Below are 19,958 nucleotides of genomic sequence, written 5' to 3' on the forward strand. Positions count from 1 at the left end.
TAATCATAAAGGTCAGGTTTGAGACTTTTTCTCCTGTGCATTTTCCACTTGGTGAGTAGCCTTTGGTGGTGACCTGTCTAGGTACAACAGCTCTCAAAAATAGAGGTGGAGGACTTGCTTCGGAAAGGTGCTTATGGAGCCTTGATGGATGAGGAAGATGAAGGCTCTAAGTTCTGTGAAGAAGACATTGACCAGATTCTGCAGAGGAGAACCCATACCATCACCATCCAGTCTGAAGGGAAAGGATCCACTTTTGCCAAGGTACAAAAGCTTCTCGCCAGAGCCGCCTTTATTGGGCCAGGAGTTGTCAGGTTGTCTGGTGAAACAAAATCAGTGGCATCACGTATGTATAGGAAAGAACTTAATATCGAGAAAAATTTCATATATCAAGAAGCTATCTCAACCCCTCTACCTTAAGTTCATGTGTTGAGTCCACTGCAAGTGAGGCTCTCTTCAGACGCAACATAGCCACAAGCCACTAAAGCAGAAAGCTGAAGTGGGATGCAGGAAGATCACACAGGCTGGTGGGTGCACAGTCGTGTTGATCGGTGGAAACATGCAAGGTGCCCACAGCTTTTAGGGTTAGGCAGCCCCCGTGAGTCTCCCCCTGGAGGCAGCAGAAACTCAGCAAGCAGGAAGGTGGTGGGGGTGGGGAGAGAGTTCCCTCTGTGTTACCACGCTTATACAAAAAATGTTATATGACACCAAGAAGGTGTCATCACACTGTGACCCAATTGATAGGTTGGGCCCGCCCCTACCCTTACCAGGAGTGTCTAGTTGACATAACCCCTAACCATTACAGGATGAGTGAGAAAAGAAAATGGTTTCGTTGACTTTGTTTGTCTAAGCCTATGCCATTGAAGTTATCTGGCCCCCATTAGTCTACATGACAATCTGAAGATGCAGGTCCTTAGGTGGATTCTGGTAATAATCAAAAGTTATATAGAGAAAAAGGGGCTTTCTCTTCCCATGCACAATTCAGTCGCAGAAACTCGAAGGGGCAGTCCTACCCTGCCCTATAGGATCACTGAGTCCATATTGACTTCATGGCATTAAGTATAAAAAGTAGGGGGCACGATGAACACTTTTGTTTGCAGTTCGCAATATTCACTGTTCTCAAAGATGACTCTGAAACATGTGAGTTCTATATCAGTCCCTTGAGTAGCATCAAAGAGTTCAAAGTCCAGTGGGCAATCTATTCTTCCAACTAAGCATGTTCGTTTTGTAGGAAAGGAGATGTCATTCAAGATCCCAGTTGCTGCTATAGTGGCCTCTTGCCTTGGCAGTTCAACTGACTGACTGTGGAATTAATCAGGCCACCTGTCAGATTGCTCTCAGGTTCCCCTGCTCATAGACTCTGCCCATTTGCACATTGACTGCATGACCTCTTTGCTTCCATTTTCTGTTTGGTGCCCCGTGTAGAATGCCCCTCAGCAGTGGCTCGGCTCTGTTCGTAGTTTTTGGTTTGGGAGTTGTCATCTACGGGGAGAAGGCAGATGAAGCATTGCTCATCTGCATCCCTGCTCGGTGCTTTTCTGTAGCCAACTCATGGAAACCCTTGAACTGGAAGATAAATGAACTCTAAAGAACTCTTAAGAATTAACCCTTTCACGGGGATCCAGATACCAAGTAATTGTGCCATTGTGTTTTCAGTGTCATCTTCCTGCTTCTAAGTGTAAGTTCCAAAAATCTTCCTCTGGGTTGAAATTGTAATTTCCTCTTCCAGTCTTTTTTTAAAAATGAAATAGAATAGTTTGAGCTTTCACACTCATTTTGGAGGACCTGTTGGGCTTTTTGGTGTTGAACAGGGATGGAGGATATACTTAAGTTGCTAGACCATGTGCAGTAATGCTGGTGTTTCATTAGTTTGTGCTGTGTTCAAGCCCAGTTTACTGACTTGTGTCTTCTCCACAGGCTAGCTTTGTGGCTTCTGGAAATAGAACAGATATTTCCCTAGATGACCCAAACTTTTGGCAGAAATGGGCTAAAATAGCTGAACTGGACACTGAAGCAAAGAATGAAAAGGTAGGACATTAAGACTATTTATCCCACTGAACATGTCACTGATGGCTTCATGTGGCCATAAACTCACACAGAGCTCAAGCCATTACTCACGCCAGGGCCGCGATTCCTTAGTGAGATGACACTTGTAAAACATGTCTGGCACATAGAGCTTGATAAATGTTAACTATTAAAAATGATCTAATGGAACACTCAGTCTGATTAACAGCTGGAAATTAGACAAAGGCAGTTAGAACTGGAACTGGCCAAAGGGAAGGAGTTCAGTGCTTTGTCCCAACTCAGCAGCCCATCCCTGAAATGTACCCTTTTCCTTTACTTGAATAATTGCTAGGAAGTAACCTCACCTTTGTCAGATCATTGGAAGAGAGAGAAAGGAGCGTGCTGGAGCAATGTCTCTTGGCTTCACCTTCATTCTTTCAGCGTCTCGAGTTGTCCTGGTTCTGAGTAAGAGGAAAGAGAACGAGCTTGATAATGAATCAGACTTTGAATACCAGCTCTGCATAGACTAGCTGTACGCTGTTGGGCAAGTTACTTGACCTCCCTGAGGTCAGTTTCTTCATGCTAGAGTAGCAGGTGGTCATGCCTGTTTTCAGGAAGTGTGTGTTCATTTTGTGAGTCTAACTGGCCCATTGTGGGGCACTCCTTCAGCATTAGTTTTCCTTCTTACCATCGCTAGTGCCATCAGCCTACTGCGGAATGGATGCGCAGGGACAGTACAACTGTCCCTGCTTGTACCCCACCTGTTCAGTAAGCAGTACTTGCCATATGTGCTCTGTGTCTTGACTGCCAGAGATTGGATCCTTCAGCTCTGTTTTCCAAACACATGCTGTTGACCTCTCTCAGGAAGATTCTATAGTCCTTGTCCGTGACTTATTGTAAGTATTTTTTTGGTGCCACAATCAAGAAAGAAGTTACTCTACTCGGGTGGGCAATGGGGAGGAATGCCGGTCTGTCTGCAGTAAGAAGCAGTGCGGTACTCCCAGGTAGAGAACCAGAAGGGGTAATACACTGATAACACCAGAAATGTGTTAGGTGGGCAGCTTGGAGAATTAGGCAGCAGTTTAGCCCAGCTTTAGAAAGGTGCGGTAGCAGGCACCTGGTGACACGGTCAGTGGTTCCAACCCACCAGCCACTCCAATGGAGAATGGTGACGCCTGGGTTTCTCAAATCACTCCCTGTCATCAAGTCGATTCCAACTCATAATGACCTTATAGGACAGGGTAGAAGAGCTGCCCTGTGTGTTTCTGAGACTGTAACTAGGGGAGTAGGAAGCCTCATCGCTCTCCTGTGGAGCAGCTGGTGGATTTGAACTGCTGACCTTATGGTTAGCCTGACACATAATCCACTACACCACCAGGGCTCCCTCATAAAGATTTACAGACTCAGAAACCTTACAGAGTTGGAAGCTAATTGATGGCAGTCGGTTGAATTTGGTTTTAGTTTGTAGAGGAGACTGGAGAGCCAAAAATAATGGAAATTTAGAAAAGAGTCAATGGGTGTGGTCAAGGGAGTCCCTGAGCTGGAGCTATATTTTCAGTGAAAGACAAAAGGTTAATAGGTAGTGTCAGTGGAAGGCAGATAACAAAACAGCAGGGATGTGTGTTTTGTCTTCAGAAAGTCGCTTAGCAGATGAGCTCCTCCAACTTGTCATGTCTCCTGAGCTCACACTGCTCCCCATATGCTGGACAGAACAGCTGGGACTCCCCATTCCAGACCTTCTTGGCAAGAGCAGCCTAGCACTCTGGGCACTGGGAGGGCGGCCTTTGCCTGCCCGTGCCTACAAGAGCAGCAGATGGTGGCGGGCAGCACTGGGGACTCGAGACGATGCCAGCCTCAGCAAGTCCCTGAGAATCCCCTCTGCTTGTCTTGTTGCCATGGACACAGCAGGTGTGCTAGAAGGAGCATTTTTTCTGAGGGAGGTGTGGGTGGATGAGGCAAGGGCGTAGTTCTGTCCCCAGAGTCATGAGGAATGTATGCTGTGGCAGGGGGCCTGCATACATTTCTCTCTCTCTCTAGGAAAGTTTAGTGATTGACCGGCCTCGGGTGAGGAAGCAGACCAAGCACTACAACTCCTTTGAGGAGGACGAGCTCATGGAGTTCTCGGAACTAGACAGTGACTCTGATGAAAGGCCCACGAGATCCAGGCGCCTGAATGACAAAACCAGGCGCTACCTCCGAGCCGAGTGCTTCCGGGTAGAGAAGAACCTGCTCATCTTTGGGTACGTGCTGCCTTTACTGGCTTTTTTGCGTTTCACCCCTGGGCTTTATCTGGTGTGATTCTCCATTCTCCCCTAGAAGTGTGGGCTTTGTTAGGGATGTGCCGGGGAGTAAGGGAGAGAACTGCCTCCTTTTTTTTTTTTAATAATTTTATTGGGGGCTCGTACAACTTTTACCACAATCCATACATACATACATCGTGTCAAGCACATTTGTACATTTGTTGTCCTCATCATTTTCAAAACATTTTCTTTCTAATTGAGCCCTTGGTATCAACTCCTTCTTTATTCCCCCTCCTTTCTCCATCCTCCCTCCCTCATGAACCCTTTATAATTTATAAATTATCATGATTTTTTCATGTTTTACTGATGTCCCCCTTCACTCACTTTTTTGTTGTCCGTCCCCCAGGGAGGGAGTTGTATGTAGATCATTGTGATCGGTTCCCCCTTTCTACCCCCACCTTTCCCCTACCCTCCTGCTATCACTGTATCACTACTCTCATTATTGGTCCTGCGGGGTTTATCTGTCCTGATTCCCCGTGTTCCAGCTCTGATCTATACCAGTGTACATCCTCTGGTCCAGCCGGATTTATAAGGTGGAATTGGGATCATGATAGTTGCGGGGGGAGAGTGGGGTGTCATTAAAGAACTAGAGGAAAGTTGTATGTTTCATCGGTGCTATACTGTACCTGACTGTCTCATCTACTCCCTGCGAGCCTTCTGTAAGGGGATGTCCAGTTGCCTACAGATGGGCTTTGGGTCTCCACTCCCCCTCCTTCATTCACAATGATAGGATTTTTTGTTCTGGGTCTTTGATGCCTGGTACCTGATTCTGTCAACACTTCATGATCACACAAACTGGTGTGCTTCTTCCCTGTGGGCTTAGTTGCTTCTCAGCTAGATGCCCGCTTGTTTATCTTCAAGCCTTTAAGATCCCAGACGCTATATCTTTTGATAGCCAGCCACCATCAGCTTTCTTCACCACATTTGCTTATGCACCCACTTTGTCTTTAACGATTGTGTCGGGAAGGTGAGCATCATGAAATGCCAGGTTTTAAAATGAAGTGTTCTTGCACTGAGGGAGTACTTGAATGGAGGCCCAATGTCCATCTGCTACCTTAATACTAAACCTATAAATACATGTACATAGATCTATTTCTCTATCATATATATTTACCTATGCACATGACTGTATTTAGACCTCTATAAATGCCCTTTGCCTCCTAGTTATTTCCTCTATTTCCTTTTACTTTCCTCTTGTCCCACTATCATGTTCGGCCTTCATTTGGGTTTCAGTAATTCCCCTTGACCAAGCCCTACCAGGCCTCTTACACCCTCCTTGCCACCGATTTTGGTTCACTTGTTGTTCCCTGTCCCTGGGTTTGTTAACACCACTTTGTTCCCCCCGCCTCCCCATCCTGTGTGCCCCCACCACCAATGATCCCATTGTTTTCTCCTCCAGATTGTTTATCCCACCGATCTTATCTAGCTAGACATGCAGAGACAATAATAAGCACAAAAACAAGAAAGAGCAAAACAAAACAACAGCAACAAAAAACCAACGACAAAAAACAAAAAGCCTATAAAGTAGTTCCTGGTCTGTTGAGTGTTTTCCGGTCAAGTCTGATGGGGTGCTACACCCTGGCCCCCCAGTCTATTTTTGGTGTTCTCCAGGGACTTCCTTGCTCAGTTTCCCTTGCTATTCTGTTGCACACCCTTAGTATTTCACCTTGGTGTGGTGGGATCAGGTTGGGCACAATTCCCGCACTGTCTCCAGTGTTGTCCCCCATAGGGCTATGGGCCAGTGAGGGTTGTGTCTCGTGGTGGCCCCACCCTATGGTCTTCTTTGTGCAATGGCTGCTCTGAGCAGGAATATCATCCTCGGGGCTTGGTGGGCCAGGGTATACTTCACTCTCTCCCTCCCCCTTTGTGTCTCCCTCCCACTTTGTTTGCTTCTCTGTGCTCTGATCAGACATGCCCCTCTCCCTGAGCTGTAGTTCCACTGCTGTCCTCTGAAGTGAATTCTTCTTGGGGAAAGGAGGGGTTGTCCACGTAGTTGGGATTGGGGCCGGCCCCTCAGACCTCTCTATTGGTTCCCTGCTTTGTGTGTGTTGCATTCACGCCTGAGTGCACCAGGTTGGAGTCTGGTCCTTCTTTTCCTATGGAGCTATAAATAACACCCTCCCCTTGGGTGGGTTAGTGCCCTGTTCCCCCACTACCCATAACCAGGGATACATATGGTAGCCAACTAAAAAGGAGAGAACTGCCTTCTGCTCAGAATGCCACCTCGGTGCTGTGCACGCTGCTGCCATACTGTAGAGGCGCCATGATTTCACAGCATACCTTAATAACTCATTTGCTCCCTGGTGCTGATTTCCTGCCCTTTCTTCCCTCCAAGGATATACAAGGACTCAGTGCAACAGATGTTATAGTTAAGGCTTGATTCGTGCCTGTGCACGCTCGGGTAAGAATATAAAGTGTAGCTTCTGTGAGCTCACCATTTCTGTCTCACCAGTCCTGTTTTATTTCAGTTATTCCCTGCTCCAGACATTTTGGTCTGTGTCTTTTTAACGCTCTGTGATCATATGAAGTACTTAGTGTCTAATATCCAGGTCACTTCAGTGACACTTGAAGTGACACAGGCCTGTGGTCTTCAAAGGCCTTTCAGGACAAAGCCCTCAAGACGGTTTGTAGACCCAGCAGGGAACAGGAAGCACTTTGGGCTCTTGTGGCCCCTCATGTGCTTAGGATGCCTGTGTGGCCTGCCCTTTTCCCAGTTTCCTTCTCTGTGTCCACTCTGCAGCTGGGGCCGATGGAAGGACATCCTGACCCACGGGCGGTTCAAGTGGCATCTAAACGAGAAAGACATGGAGATGATCTGCCGGGCCTTGCTGGTGTATTGCGTCAAGCATTACAAGGGCGACGAGAAGATCAAGAGTTTCATTTGGGAATTGATCACACCTACCAAAGATGGGCAGGCCCAGACCCTCCAGAACCACTCAGGTGAGAGACGCCACACCGAGGCTACACACACATCTCTTCCGGGGAGATTCTTCTTTTCTCTCCCTGTGTTGTCCATGCTACCAGACTCTGGGGGATTTCTCTTGCTCAGAGAGAAATTTCACCCAGGTACCTGTGAAGTTTTAATGTCACTTGGGCCCTTTTGACGTCGGTGCACCTGGCAGTCCTGGCCCTAACCTGAGTGCCAGAGGGTTTCCTCCAAGGAATTGGGGACCATGCTCTCTGAGACTTGTCTTTTGCATCATCTCATCATCTGTTCAGTGCATCTGTCTGTCTTGAACTGCATTTGGTCTCCCCTGTGCTTGGCCAAAGTGCAGGTTGAGTGTTCCTCTTTCCCTGAGTTAGATTCTACATTCCTGAAGGCTATAGATTGCATTGCACCTTTCTGAATTCCTGAGTCCTCAGTAAGTTCTTTCTCTTTAAGTAGCAGTTCTGGGGCATACTAAGTAGGGAACCAGTCTCATCCATTCACCATCACCGCTGCTTGGTAAACTGAAGGCGGGTCGTTGTCCAGGCCTCGCCAGACACAGCCTGATTATCTCTCTGCAGCCCCAGGCCAGCTTTGGTCAAGCACCCATGTATAACCTACTGTGTCTCATGCACTTGGTGCTTTTCTGTTCCAGGTTTGTCTGCCCCAGTCCCTAGAGGAAGGAAAGGGAAGAAGACTAAGAATCAGCTGCTGCTCCCAGAATTAAAGAATGCTGACTGGCTGGCCACCTGCAACCCCGAGGTCGTCTTGCATGATGACGGCTACAAGAAGCACCTCAAACAGCACTGCAACAAGTGCGTGTGCTCCTCCCCTCCCTGCAAACCTTCACTGTCTGTCCAGTCACCCAGAAACTCAAGAGTTTCTGGATGCTTGCACACTACTCTGCCTGGTGTTTAAAAGACGGGAGATGTGGGCTAAGTTGGGTCAGAATACTTGTTATTTGCTTCTTCTTCCAGTTGGCTGTGTCCATTCCTGACCTCTAGTCTTCTGACAGGTGTTGCTATCTGGAGGCTAAAGGGAATGGGAGGGGCAACAACACCAATTAAATGAACTGTTCTAGGACATTTGGACACTTGGAGAGCTAGGGCAATTAACCACAGAACACACGTGGACATTTTCATCATTCTTCAATGTAGCTACATCCTGAGGACCTTAGATTTAAAAGGGTCCTTGGAAGCCATCTAATCAATCTGGGCCATGTAAGAATTAACCTGCTCAGCTTTCCTGGTGAGTGGTGATAAGGCTTCCGCTTAGATTCTTCTGAGAATACAGAGTTTACTGCCTTACAAGTTAAGTTGTTTTTGTTTGAGAGAACTATTGGCTAGTTTTTTGGTTTTGTTTTTTTCTGCCTGCCTATAACATCTTAATGGCTCTATAGATTTCGTTGGGTGATTTTTGTTGGTTTTCTTTCCACAGATGAAGTCTGCCCTTTCTCTTGACTCTAGAAAATATTTGAAGCTTGGGCTCAGGCCCAGTACTATATGGGAAACTGATGTACACAAGGTGCAGGCTCTTTGGAGGCCGTAGGTCTTAATGGAGACGTAGAGAGCACACCCTGTAGGTGCTGGAGAGGAGGAAAGCATGCACAGAGTACCTGATGGGGCCAGGACCCAGTAGCAGCTTTGGGTCTGGGTCAGAGTCAACACGTGGGGAGCAGAAAGAGGAGGCTGGCTACATAAGAAAACTGAGAGACAGAAGACCTTACCTACCAGGCTAACCACGGATTTAGTTACAGACATTAAGCACCCATTTTCCTTGATCAGGTGTGAATTGAGACAAAATTCGACTTTGGAGAACAGGATAATCTGGTAGCAGTTTGCAAGATGAAGTTAGTGCACCTCCTGGAGCTGATTGAGTGGTCAAGCAGAAGAGCTCTGCCTTAGTTAAATCTTAGATCAGGAGGACCTCAACTGGAGTACTGGCTGTGGAAATGGGAAGGCTGAGTCAAATGTCAAAGCCAGGAGGATAGCAGTGCTTTTAGCCACGATAAACTCAGGAGTGTTGTATTCTCCAAAAGATGACGAGCAACACTAGATTCGGGCTTTGCCTTGTTAGTTGCAGTGCCGTGTAGCTTGCATTGCCAAATGGACCTGAGTAGGAGAATGGACTTATAACTTCAGTGGACACCTGCAGAGATTATCATAGATGAGCCAGACCAAGTTTTAAGCTTTTGGGAAATTCTTTCAAAACCACCTACCTCCCAAAGACCCTTCCTGAGCATATGCTGGACCCGGAAAATCAAAGAACTCATCTTGAGGATGCTGATTGCTGTTTTATTCCATGGAAGACAACAGAGACCAACTTCCAGTGTAGTCTGTTTCCGTAAGATCAAACTCGGAGCTAGCAAGGACCTTGTGACACCTCCCTCACTCCGTAGAATGTCCCCAGCATTGCCCAACCGCTGCTTACTCCTCCCAATGGTGGGAGTTAGGATTCATTCAGTTAACAGATAACTATGTGTGTGGAACGAAAACCTGCATCCTTATAACTTCTACCACTTGGCAACAGGTCCTGGTTCTGTCCTGAGGTGGAATAGAGAACAGGCCAGAGTCTCCGTAGTGTCACAGAGCTGTGAGCTTCACAATGGACTCTGTTCGTTACCTGTTAGTTAAATGGGTGACAAGAGGAAGGAAGAAAAGAATCTAAGAAGTTCTAAAAACGGTTTATATTGGCAGAAGACTAATTTCCGGGAATGGCGAGCTATGTTTATTAGCCAGTTGACTGCCATTTCAGTATTAAGTAAAGGTGAAGACAGGTTCTGATATTAAGACTGTATAGATTTGAATTCTGGCCCAACACTTATCAGGAGTATGAACTACTGATAAGTAAGTTACTTAACCTATCTGCACCTGCTTTCCTCCATTAAAGAAAGGAGAAGAAGAATAGTTCCCACCTCTTCGCATTGCTGGGAGGACTTCGGTGAGCTAACACATGCATGCACATAGTAATAATTCAAGGACTTGTTTGTCAGTCATAGTACTTATGTGCCGTTGAGACAGTTCTGATTCACAGCAGCCCTATAGGACAGCAGACAACTGTCCCATAGGGTTTTCTTGGCTGCAATCACCATGGGGGCATAGTTCCAGGTCCACTCCACCCTCATCTCCATTCTCCAGTGGATCTCTTGGTGGGTTCAAACCACCACTCGTTCAGTCAGCATTTGAGTGCTTCACTGAGCCATGATGATAATATGTTATTTAGAGGCAAGAATTTGCCATGTAAAGAACTTAAAACAGAAGAAACAAGAATGTTGTTTTTATAACTGTTAGAAGGAGCCCTGGTGGTGTCATGGTTACGGGTTGGGCTGTTCAAAGCCACCAACAGCTCTGAGGGAGGAAGACTGGGCTTTCTACTCGTGTAACGGATATGGACTCGGAAACACACAGGGCATCCCAATGGGTCAGCATTGACTCCAGGGCAGTGAGTTTGGATTTGGAAAGGGCAGGATGGTGGTGGGGATGGGACATGATGCCTGGCAAGGGATAGTGACTAGGATAAATTCTCCTGACCTGGATGCTGGATACACATGTGTGTTCACGTTGTGGAAATTCACCAACTTGTGCATTTTTTATGAAGACACTATCAGAATTCTCTGATAAAGATCCTTTCTTTTTCAGTACTTCACCTCAGTAAAATTTAAAGGAAAATGGATACCGCCACCAAGAGTATTACTGGGTTGTTTTGTTTGGCTTAAGCAAGGGTATTAGAAACCTGTGTGTGCTTTCTTGCCCTTGAGTTCAGAAGCCAACTAAGGTCACCTTACACTGAGGATGGTAGTCCTCTGAGAAATTACCTACCTACCCTCTGATGATTGGTTCTTCATTTGGAGAATGAGTGAATACTGTTGACTGTGGATTCCATTCTCTCATGCTACTGATGGTACTAAACGTCAACATATTGGCTTCTTAGCGCAGATGAAGCAGCTCTCTATCTCATATCTTCAGGGAAGCCCTCTTCTGAGCCAGATGGAAGAAGACAGGACTCTGACATTCTGGACCTGTGACACCCTAGTCCCAGTCCTTATTAAGAAGGCTGGCAGCTACTTCCGGCTAGGTGTCAAGTTAGCAAAGGTTGTACCTGCTTAATGAGTTCTTATACCTTGGGCTTGACAGCTCAGGTAAGGAATGCTAAACAGGAAAGGAGGGAGTTGTCAATGTAAAAATTAAACTCTGTGCCCAGATTTAGTAGAGATCATGCTTTTGTAGAGGCATGATGTAGGTAATGCATAGGCATGTTTTAAAAAGTGCTTCTGAAGAGAAGTGTTCCTTCCACCCTCAGTCCCTGTTACCTTCTCCAGAAGGACCAGCGTCCATTGTTCTTCCAGAGATAGTCTGTGCATGTGTCACTGCGCACTGTGTGTAGTCTCATAAGAACAAATGATCTGGAGATCAGGTCATACAGAGCTATGTATAAATGGGCTTCTTAAAAACCGGTCTTCATTTTATACTGGTTTTAAACAAATTACAAGAATTCTTTAAAAAAAAAATTCTTCTAAACTTAGCCTTGAATATGAAGTACCCTGCAAAAGTGGTCAGCTGTTCTCTGACCTCTGGGTCCCCACCTGTGGTCTGACTTTTCCACTGTGGGGCCCTTTCCCCATGCAGCCTGCTGTAGGCTCCTGGAGAATGGGCTGCCTTGCCCGCTCTGGACATTTCACAGGGACTCAGCATGGTTCAGGCACATAGAAGCTGCCCAGCAAATGCATAGCTGTGTCTCAAATCTATCTGGCACATGCCCATTGGACCTGGGTGCAGTCCATACTCAGTCACTATGAATTAGCACCTGGATGAGAATCTTCTCTGGCAGAGTGGCCACAAAGCATAGACGTGCCTTTGACACAGACACTGAAGTGTGTATCAGGGAAATTGTGGAAAACACCAGGTGATGCACGCACACACTCGTCAGGAGACTAGTGGATTGGTAAGGAGCCTGCTGGAAACGGCAAGGTGGAGAGTGCTGTGAGACTCGCTCAGGGATCAGGAGAAGCGCCATCTGTCTCTGCTACTGCCTACAGTCTCATGGGACTCACCGTGTGCCATCCCAGAGCACAGCCATCGCAGATAGTGTTCTGTCTTCCTAGAGCTTTCCCACCTGTGACATGATGGCACTGAGTCTGCATGAAAATGCCAAGAATCTCCCTGTGTCTGCATGAGGACAACTTGGGTTTAATGTGTGTGCCTTCATTTCTTTGCCTTCCATAGGGTACTTTTGCGAGTCCGGATGTTATACTACTTAAAAGCTGAAATCCTGGGAGAAGCAGCTGATAAAGCATTTGAAGGAACTCCAGCCAGGTAAAACAAGTCTGCTGCGGCACCTAGTGCTAAAGAATTGACACTAAGCCCCTGCCCGTGGGACTGACCAGAGTTCCTGTGTGTCCCTCTCTACCCATGATCCCTACCTACCTGGCAGGACAGGGCCCAAGAGTAGGAGCGATTTAGTCAGGTCTTCTAAAGTTGAAGTCAAACAGGAAACTGAAAAACCCACACCATCGAGTCAATTCCAACTCCCAGGGTAGGCCTGCCCCTGTGGGATTCCAACACTAACACTGCAAGAGCAGAATGCTGTATCTTTCTCCAAGAAGGAGAGAACAGGTTCTTAGGAACACAGCTTTTGGTGAATTTTTTTGGGTTTGTTTTCTCCCAATACTGTTGTGACATTACTTTGAAAACTGTCATTTCATTTCCTTAATAACTACAAAGTGGTTGGGTGTCAATTCCCTTGACAGGCATGATACAACAAATAGAAGCTGCAAGTGTTAGCCAGAATCCCATTTTGGCCTTCATACATGCACATTTGAGTGAGTCCATTTTATTTGTTCCACATATTAATAATACCTTGTGATCTATTTGATTTGTTACGCCTTCATTTTGTTCATTAGTTTGTCCAAAGCTATATATTCCTATGGGATTCTCCTGAGAGTTCAGGCAATGGGGCTTCCAGGCTTGTAGGTGGGGTGGCCAATTAGCCTCCTTTGTCTCCCCTAGGACCGCCGTTTACTCTGGCTGTATGCCATGTCTTTCCTTCCCGAGAACACCACAGTCAGCCCTGAACCCCGGGAGTATTGGGCTTTGTTTGAGATTACCTGGGGCCGTGTTATCTTCTTTCTGTTTCTAGCTGCTGGACATTGCTAATGACTGTAGTGTTTGTAGGCAAGCAGAGGAAGGAGAAAATTGAGGGCTTTGGGCTGTAGGGAGCTTATCATGACTATTATGACCCAGGATGATTCTGTAGTCTTTGTGTTTCCAATAGTAAGTAAGTAGTAGGATCGAGAGATGTTTTGATTAAAAAGTTCTGTTTAAATCCTATAAGTGCAATAGAATTCAGCCCAATTGTGTGATCTATCTGAACTTACTCTTGCTCCAGTCTTGTGCTCTTTCAGGCATGTAGGAAGTGAAGGACTTGAGACTAGGTAGAGTGTGGAGAGAGAGTCTGTTACCCACCCTCTTCCTTCCTTTACTTTGCTTTGCTTAATCCTGGCCCTCACTGGTCCTGTTCAGGTTTAATGCTGTATTGTGGAGAAGTTGTAATGAGGAATGAAACCAGTTCATCCCAGAAAAGTCACTTAGCCCTTGGCACTGCACAGGCAGAGCCATGGGCCCTACAGTGGAGCCAGATGGACTGCCTGGAAACGTGTGGGCTGGGTCACCCTACCCCACAGAGAGGCTGAGCCTGGTGCAGTCAGCCATGTGTGTGTCACAGTAGGAGGAGCTGAATGGGAAAAGAAGCCTGAAAGGCTGCAGAGGAACCATCCCAGTCAGCTGGGAGGTGGGAGGGAAGAGCTGTCAGGTAAATACCCTCCCCTGTGCCCCAGAACATTCAGAGTGAGGACTACACTTCTCAGGCAGATGAAGACAATGGACTGGGTGGGCTCAGAGAACATGGATAGAAGCGCAAGAGGGCTGATGACCCGTGCCTGCTCTTCCCTGCACACCCGCTCCTTCCACCTGTGGTGCGGGTCCTCTTGGGGGACTTCATATCGCCCATTTCCAGCGCAGACATTCTTACTCTCAAGTACTGTTGGAGATCCCTGCTGTCTTGCTCGAGGTTATTTTGGCACCACTATCTTAGATATTTGATCACAGGTTAATTTAACTTTTGGGGAAAAGTCCTACCAGCAGCTGACTAATGTTCCAGACCAACATAATGTGCATATCACAATAAACCGAGTCCCATGAGTTGTTTCCCAGGGCATATAAATGTTAGAATTTATAAAATAGTCTCTAAGTATGCAAGAGCATTATGAAAAAAGTTTGACATACTGCAAGAATTACCAAATGTGCCACAAAGATAGGAGACTAGAACTGTTGGGGAAATAGAGCCAGTAGACTTGTTTGGCACACAATAGGCACAAACCTACAATTTGTGAAAAATGATGTGTTTGTGAAGCCCTGTAAAATGGGGTATGCCTGTATTGTGGTTCACGATTGAAAATGTCCATCAGAACTACCTTGTACATGCTGATTCCTGGGTCTGCCCAAACCAAAGGGTCATGGACTTCATCCATTAAGAGATCCATTAACATTCTGTGTTAGTCTGAGGTGTGGCCTAGAAATCTAGTACATATGTTTAAGTTGCTCCTTAGATAATTTACTGCACAGCCCTGGTTAAGAAACAATAGCCTGCAGCCTTCTGATTTCTTTTAATGGTTGTTGCTTCAGTATGTAAGCATGAAACTAGAGTTGGAGTTTAATGCTAGGCTTGGGACAGCAACTCTTGAGTTGTTTTCTGTCGAAGGGATTCTGAATCCACGCTCTTGCTTCCACAGAGAACTGGAGGTACCTCTGCCCGACATCGACTATGTGGAGATCCCAGTGGATTGGTGGGATGCTGAGGCCGATAAGTCCCTTTTGATTGGCGTATTCAAGCACGGTGTGTATTTGGAGTTTTCTCTTTGGGATTAATTCTCGCACTCAGCTTGGCATATTCTTGAAAAATTCCTCCCCCAAAATTGTTTGTTTGTTTAATACAGTGATTGCCCTTGTGAGAAACCTTCATGTTTGCCATAGTGACTTTCTTTAAAAGTAGACCCTTTTCACTGCCCTCCTTGAATTTGGGCAAGATGCATGAATGTATGACTGATAAATGCTAATACCAGTCAGGAGCTTCCCCACAGCAACTATTGCCACAGAGAGGAATCCTCAAGCTAACAACATAGTCTCAGAGTGTGGTTTTAACAACAACAAAAAAGTCAATATGTGAAACCCAGGATTGATGAACCTATAGGGACAGCAAGTAAAATAAGGGTTTGGGGCCAAGATGGTAAAAGGAAACTGTCAGGAGTACAAGGAAGGAAAAGTATGTTTGGAAACTGATTGCGGTAGCAATTGTATGATACAGCTTGACATGATTGAACTATGGAGTGATATGTAGACATTAACTCCCAATTAATAATAAATTACTAAAAAACAAAAAAAAAACACAAGTAAAAGGACAATAATCTATTGCTCACTCTTAGACAACAATCTAAGACTCAATAACCAAAACTCACTCTCTCCTAGAAAAGGCAAGATAATTTTGGTACTGTACCTACTCTTTCCATCATCCCTGGTGAAGGGTTAGTGATAGTTCTCTTAGTCCCATAACAGAATGGCAGAGGGTCAGAGCAGATGGTAGCTAAGGCTACCTCCTAATTTACAACCCTACTAATTAGTTTTGCAGGCTATAAGTAAGTAAGGGTGTTCCCTAAGCTCGCCTGTGGTGACTGGAAGATGATGTTCCTTTCATTCACACCTTCTCAGGTTGCCAGTTTAGATGAACTCAGTATTCCTCATTAGGGTCACGTAACAGATACCCAGAAGGTGATGTGTTTTCTACTGAGAATTAGATGTTGCATTGTAGTTGATGATGTGATTGGTAGACATGCTATAAAGTTGGGGTAAACCCAGGCTCTGGCTTAGGCCTGATAGGTCCAGACACACTCAGTAATGGTGCCCTTAGCACTACTCTGTTGGACAGATAGATCCCTGTGGTTGACATGGGCCCAACTTCTTGACATCTTCCAGAGTCTAAATCGATTGATCCTGCTTTGGTGACTGGATGCTGCCCATCAGGCATTCTGTGAACATAGACATTGTAACCTGCCCTCCTCTGAATAGCACACTCTGACACCCAGAACAGCCTTGCCAAGCTAAACTCAAGCCGAGATAACATTTACTACCATTGGCAAAGTCCCAGACACCCAGTAACAGTTGTTCATTACCATCACCTTGATTCCAGCTTAGATGCACAACAGAACAAAACACCCGCGCCATCCTCACAGTTGCTTTGTTGTAGCCATGGTTGCAGCCACTGTCACTCCAGCTTCTCGAGGACCTTCCTCTTTTTACTGCCCCCGACTTTACCCGGCATGATGTACCTACCCGGGGACTGGTCTCTCCCGGCAACATGTTCAAAGTATGTCAGACAGCATCTCACCATCCTCACTTCTAAGGAGCATCTGGCTGTACTTCTTCCAAGACAAATTTGTTTGTGTTTTTGTGGGTTTTTTTTCTTTTTTCGGTGGTCCACAGTACTTCATATTCTTCGTCAGCCTCCATAATTCAAATGCATCGATTCTTCTTCGGTCTTCCTTATTCAATGTGCAACTTTCACATGCATATGAGGCCATTGAAAAGACCATGACTTGGGTCCACTGCACCTTATTCAGCCAATTAACATCCTTGCTTTTGTAACATGTAAAAGAGGTCTTGTGCAGCAGATATAACCAATGCAATGTTTCATTTGACCTCTAGACTGTTGCTTCCATAAACATTGACGACTTAAATCTTTTCTCTCCTTGTATCATTCTGATTGTTGGGATTTTTCTTTTGGTCCACACTGTCGAATGCCTTTGCAACACAACAGCTAGTGGAGTTGTATTCGGCCATTTTCAGAAGCCAAGCTCTCTCGTGGTCTTGTATTAGGAAGCCCTTTCTGCCTTCTTACTTACAGTATGAGCTGTGGTCTGCAACCACAGCTTTGCTAAGAAGGATACAGCTATTCATATCCTGCTGCAGTCCTGCTTAGATCCAAAGCAAAGTTCCCCTTTCAAATTAAAATCCCAGTGAGGAAATTGGCTGAATCTCTGGTTGGGACTTCAGCCTGCAAGAGGATGACTAGTGAACCTATTCTCAGTGATGAGCTTGACAACTCTGAATTGGCAGCAAGTGACTGCTGCCTACCCAGAGAAGCCCAGATTCGTGAAGTTTTCATTGAGGTCTGAGATGGAGCATTTCTGCTCTATCTTAGAAAGGAGCTTATAGACTGACCAGAAAGTGGCAGACAGCCTAACCCATTTCAAAACCTGCCATTTGCTGTGTGTGTCTATACTGCTGTCAGCTCTTAGTACTTGTTTGTTCACATCCAGCTTCTCAGCTGAGAAATAGAAATACAGACTCTGCCCAGACTCTAGAGCCACACATGACAAGAGCAGATCTGCAGAGAGGAGGCTGGCCACATGGCGAGTCTGGCAGTTAGCCTCACTCTGCTGTAGTGTGACAGTGGAAGAAGACTTTTACCACCTTGACAGATACATCACCCTCTCTTCATAAGGAGAAACAAATGGAGACAGAGTATCAGGAATTGCCTGAGATGACAGGAGAGTATTAATTTCTTCGGTTTTGATGTGAGCTGATGCAAGAACATGAGGCAGTGTGAGTGGTCCCATCTACATTGAGTACTGGAAGAGAGCCTGGGCAAAACAGACTCCTCAAGGCCCTTGTTGTCCTGAGAGATGGGCACCTAAGAGACATGGCTGTGAGGGCTCCACAGCCTCAGTGAGAGAGGCGAGCAGTGACCTAGGAGTCACCCTCAAGTGGTGAAGAAAGGAGAGCATAAGGCACCACACCTTCTCACGCCAGATGTCCCATGTGGGCATCATCTGTCATGGAAACAGCAGGAGAGTCACTTTGGATTAAAAGTTCAAGTACCTATATTCCTCAAAGGAAAAAGTGCCAGGTGCTGCTGCCTGGTGAAGGGCAAAGGGTTACGGGTACAACTGTGTCAACAATGATATTGCAGCAGAAGCCAACACAGAAATAAACCCTTGACAGAGTGCAGTCAGGTCTGTTGTTAACAGCCAGGCTGGTTCTCATTTCTGCTCCGCTCACCCTGCACAGGTGGTGAACACTACGTGGAAAGGGTTCTGATGATCATGGTAGTTAGTACAGCAATGGGTTTAGCTGTTGTACATGGCCAGCTCCTGCCTCTTTCAGAGATTATGCTAAATGGAGTAAAATAAATTCCCATGCATGGCTCAAATCAGTAGTGTCCTTTTTCCATAATTTGGTCATTCTTCCACGGTCTCCCTTCTGGTCAGAAATACTCCATCTGTGTTAACTTTAGGGATGCAGTTAGGAGCAATTCTAAAGCTTTGGCCAGTGGCTGAGGATCATACTCTGTGAATAGAGGCAACAAGTCTATTTTGCACCAATAAGCAATTGAAGTAGCCGCCTTTCTGTTTCCTGCCTCACTTTGGTCCCGCCCCCTTGTGGCACATGGGCTATGGTTGAACTGTGAGGAAACAAGGCCCTCTGAGTTGGGGGGTTGAAGGGAGCAGAGTTGCAAAACAAATGGGCCTGATTCCCTGTGCAGCCCCAAACAAGTAAGCAAGTGAGAACGTGTGTCTGTAGAGCCGCTTAGTGAGCATGACATATTTACAGAGGCGTTCGTTTGGGGCCAAACACTACCCCCCAGATGTCTACTTTAGCTCAGGGATTTGTCTCATTAATCTGCAGTAAGGTTTTCTGTTGTTGTTCAGTTTTTGTCTGTTTTGGTTTGGGGGAAACAGAATGATTGTCTTGGACCTGAGGTTGATTTTGTGGCTTCTGCCCTGTGTTTGTTGTTCCTGCTGACCAGGCTATGAGAGGTACAATGCCATGCGAGCAGACCCGGCGCTGTGCTTCCTGGAGAAAGTCGGGATGCCAGATGAGAAGTCCCTTTCTGCAGAACAGGGTGTCACAGATGGAACCTCAGATGTTCCTGAGAGGTGAGAAGCCACACAAGCCACCCTTGGCACGACCTATCACACTGTGAACATGTGCACACACTCCCAGCACTCGTCCATCTCACTCTGTATGGCATCTCCTTGAGACCTGGCCAGGTGGCGACTGAATCCTGAAGTTGCTGCTTTGTTTACATCCTGCTGCACCGGCTCCCCAGTGGACATACCACCCTGCCTACTCCTGGACCAGGCTTCTCTCGTACAGAGAAGATTCTCCAAGGGCTCAGACCTCTCTCAGGTGGCAGAAGCAGAGGGAAGAAGAGGAACAGCGAGCACAGCTTTCCTGACCAGGAAACTTCTCAGATGGAAGTTCAGTGTTATTTCAGGGTTTCATGGTCCACAGGAGAGGTGGATTTAGGGACCACTGATTTGATACTCTTGGAGCCCTGGTGACACAGTGGTTGAATGCTCAACTGCTAACTGAAAGGTCAGCAGTTTGAACTTACCTGCTGCTCCATGGGAGAAAGATGAGACAGTCCCCTTTCACAAATATGTACAGCCTTGGAAACTCTCCAGGGCAGTTCTGCTCTGCCCTTTTGGGTCACGAAGTTTGAATCAGTGGCACAGTGTTGGTTTGGTTTTTAGCTTGGCAACCATGGACTCTCAGCCTTGTCCTTGAGTTATGTGGGAGGAAATGCTAGAGCATTTTCTTAGACGTTTTTAATTTTTTGGGTTTTTTTTAATCATTTTATTGGGAGCTCATACAACTCATATCAAAATCCATACATCC

General features: G+C 46.2%; 1 protein-coding gene across 5 annotated transcripts in view; it reads left to right on the forward strand.

Annotated features, from left to right (window-relative positions):
- Window positions 1-19,958, forward strand: part of CHD6 (chromodomain helicase DNA binding protein 6) — a 160,498-nt gene that overhangs the window by 103,721 nt on the left and 36,819 nt on the right. For all 5 annotated transcript variants that reach the window (XM_045295407.1, XM_045295412.1, XM_045295409.1 and 2 more), the window contains 8 exons: window positions 82-261; window positions 1,915-2,025; window positions 4,039-4,241; window positions 7,042-7,241; window positions 7,883-8,042; window positions 12,450-12,539; window positions 15,014-15,117; window positions 19,084-19,213. In XM_045295407.1, the coding sequence (XP_045151342.1) occupies window positions 82-261; window positions 1,915-2,025; window positions 4,039-4,241; window positions 7,042-7,241; window positions 7,883-8,042; window positions 12,450-12,539; window positions 15,014-15,117; window positions 19,084-19,213 (1,178 nt within the window). The remainder of the gene's footprint in view (window positions 1-81; window positions 262-1,914; window positions 2,026-4,038; window positions 4,242-7,041; window positions 7,242-7,882; window positions 8,043-12,449; window positions 12,540-15,013; window positions 15,118-19,083; window positions 19,214-19,958) is intronic.

This window comes from Echinops telfairi, unplaced genomic scaffold (assembly GCF_000313985.2).
Source record: "Echinops telfairi isolate 266 unplaced genomic scaffold, ASM31398v2 ScPeMD7_5592;HRSCAF=6446, whole genome shotgun sequence".
Lineage (NCBI taxonomy): Eukaryota > Metazoa > Chordata > Mammalia > Afrosoricida > Tenrecidae > Echinops > Echinops telfairi.